Source organism: Poecilia formosa, unplaced genomic scaffold (genome assembly GCF_000485575.1).
Source record: "Poecilia formosa unplaced genomic scaffold, Poecilia_formosa-5.1.2 Scaffold281, whole genome shotgun sequence".
In the NCBI taxonomy this organism is placed as follows: domain Eukaryota; kingdom Metazoa; phylum Chordata; class Actinopteri; order Cyprinodontiformes; family Poeciliidae; genus Poecilia; species Poecilia formosa.
The window spans coordinates 832,888-833,854 of NW_006800220.1; the positions used below are offsets into that span (position 1 = coordinate 832,888).

General features: G+C 39.1%; 1 protein-coding gene across 5 annotated transcripts in view; it reads right to left on the reverse strand.

Moving 5' to 3' along the window:
* The window catches only part of LOC103151436 (receptor-type tyrosine-protein phosphatase H-like), a 15,795-nt gene that overhangs the window by 11,454 nt on the left and 3,374 nt on the right, over positions 1 to 967 (reverse strand). For 2 of the 5 annotated variants that reach the window (XM_016681443.1, XM_016681442.1), the window contains exons 3-4: positions 637 to 906; positions 106 to 375 (exon numbers count right to left, since the gene is read on the reverse strand). The exons of 1 other annotated variant lie outside the window; for it this stretch is intronic. In XM_016681443.1, the coding sequence (XP_016536929.1) occupies positions 106 to 375; positions 637 to 906 (540 nt within the window). The remainder of the gene's footprint in view (positions 1 to 105; positions 376 to 636; positions 907 to 967) is intronic. 2 more of the 5 variants (XM_016681445.1, XM_016681444.1) reach the window with 2 other exon arrangements.

Below are 967 nucleotides of genomic sequence, written 5' to 3' on the forward strand. Positions count from 1 at the left end.
AATGTGGATTATTTAACTTATATTAATTGTGGATAATCAGGAGTCGATGCTCCTGATACACTGACTGATCAACTGGGAATGAGAGAAAATTCACAGATCACCAACCTGTAACAGCAGAGAATGAGAATCCAGAGCTGCTGACTCCATTCAACACAGTGAAAAGAGAGAAACTATATTGTGTCCCATCAGTCAGACCAGAGACCACATGTTGAACAAATGTTTCTCCAGCAGCAGCATTGATGTTCTCAGAGACAGGAGCTCCATTGACTTCATATTTCAGTCTGTATGTTGAGTTGCTGTTAACTTTGTCCCACCTCAGAGTTATGCTGCTGGTGTTCTGGGTCACCACTGAAACATTTCCTACGTTTCCAGGAACTGAAAACAGAGGAAACAGAGACATCTGATGAAAAGCTGAAGGTAGTTTATAACAGAAAATAATATCAATATGAAAGATCAGAGTGAACATTAAAACAACAGAGAAAAATCAAATGTTCATGGTCTTCATGTTGTTGTCCATGGATAGTTTCCAGTTTTATTGTGAAATATATTTGACTTATTATGCAGTTAATTGATATTCCTACATGGCTACTGATCTCAGTCCACCTTTTCTCACACTAATATTCACAGATCACCAACCTGTAGCAGCAGAGAATGAGAATCCAGAGCTGCTGACTCCATTCAACTCAGTGAAAAGAGAGAAACTATATTCTGTCCCATCAGTCAGACCAGAGACCACATGTTGAACAAATGTTTCTCCAGCAGCATCATTGATGTTCTCAGAGACAGGAGCTCCATTCTCTTCATATTCCAGTCTGTATGTTGAGATGCCATCAACTTTGTCCCACTTCAGAGTTAAACTGCTGGTGTTCTGGGTCACCACTTCTACTTTTATTACATTTCCAGGAGCTGAGAAACAAAGAGGAGGCAGAAACATCTGAATTAATTAGTTAAGTTGAGGTTATTTATA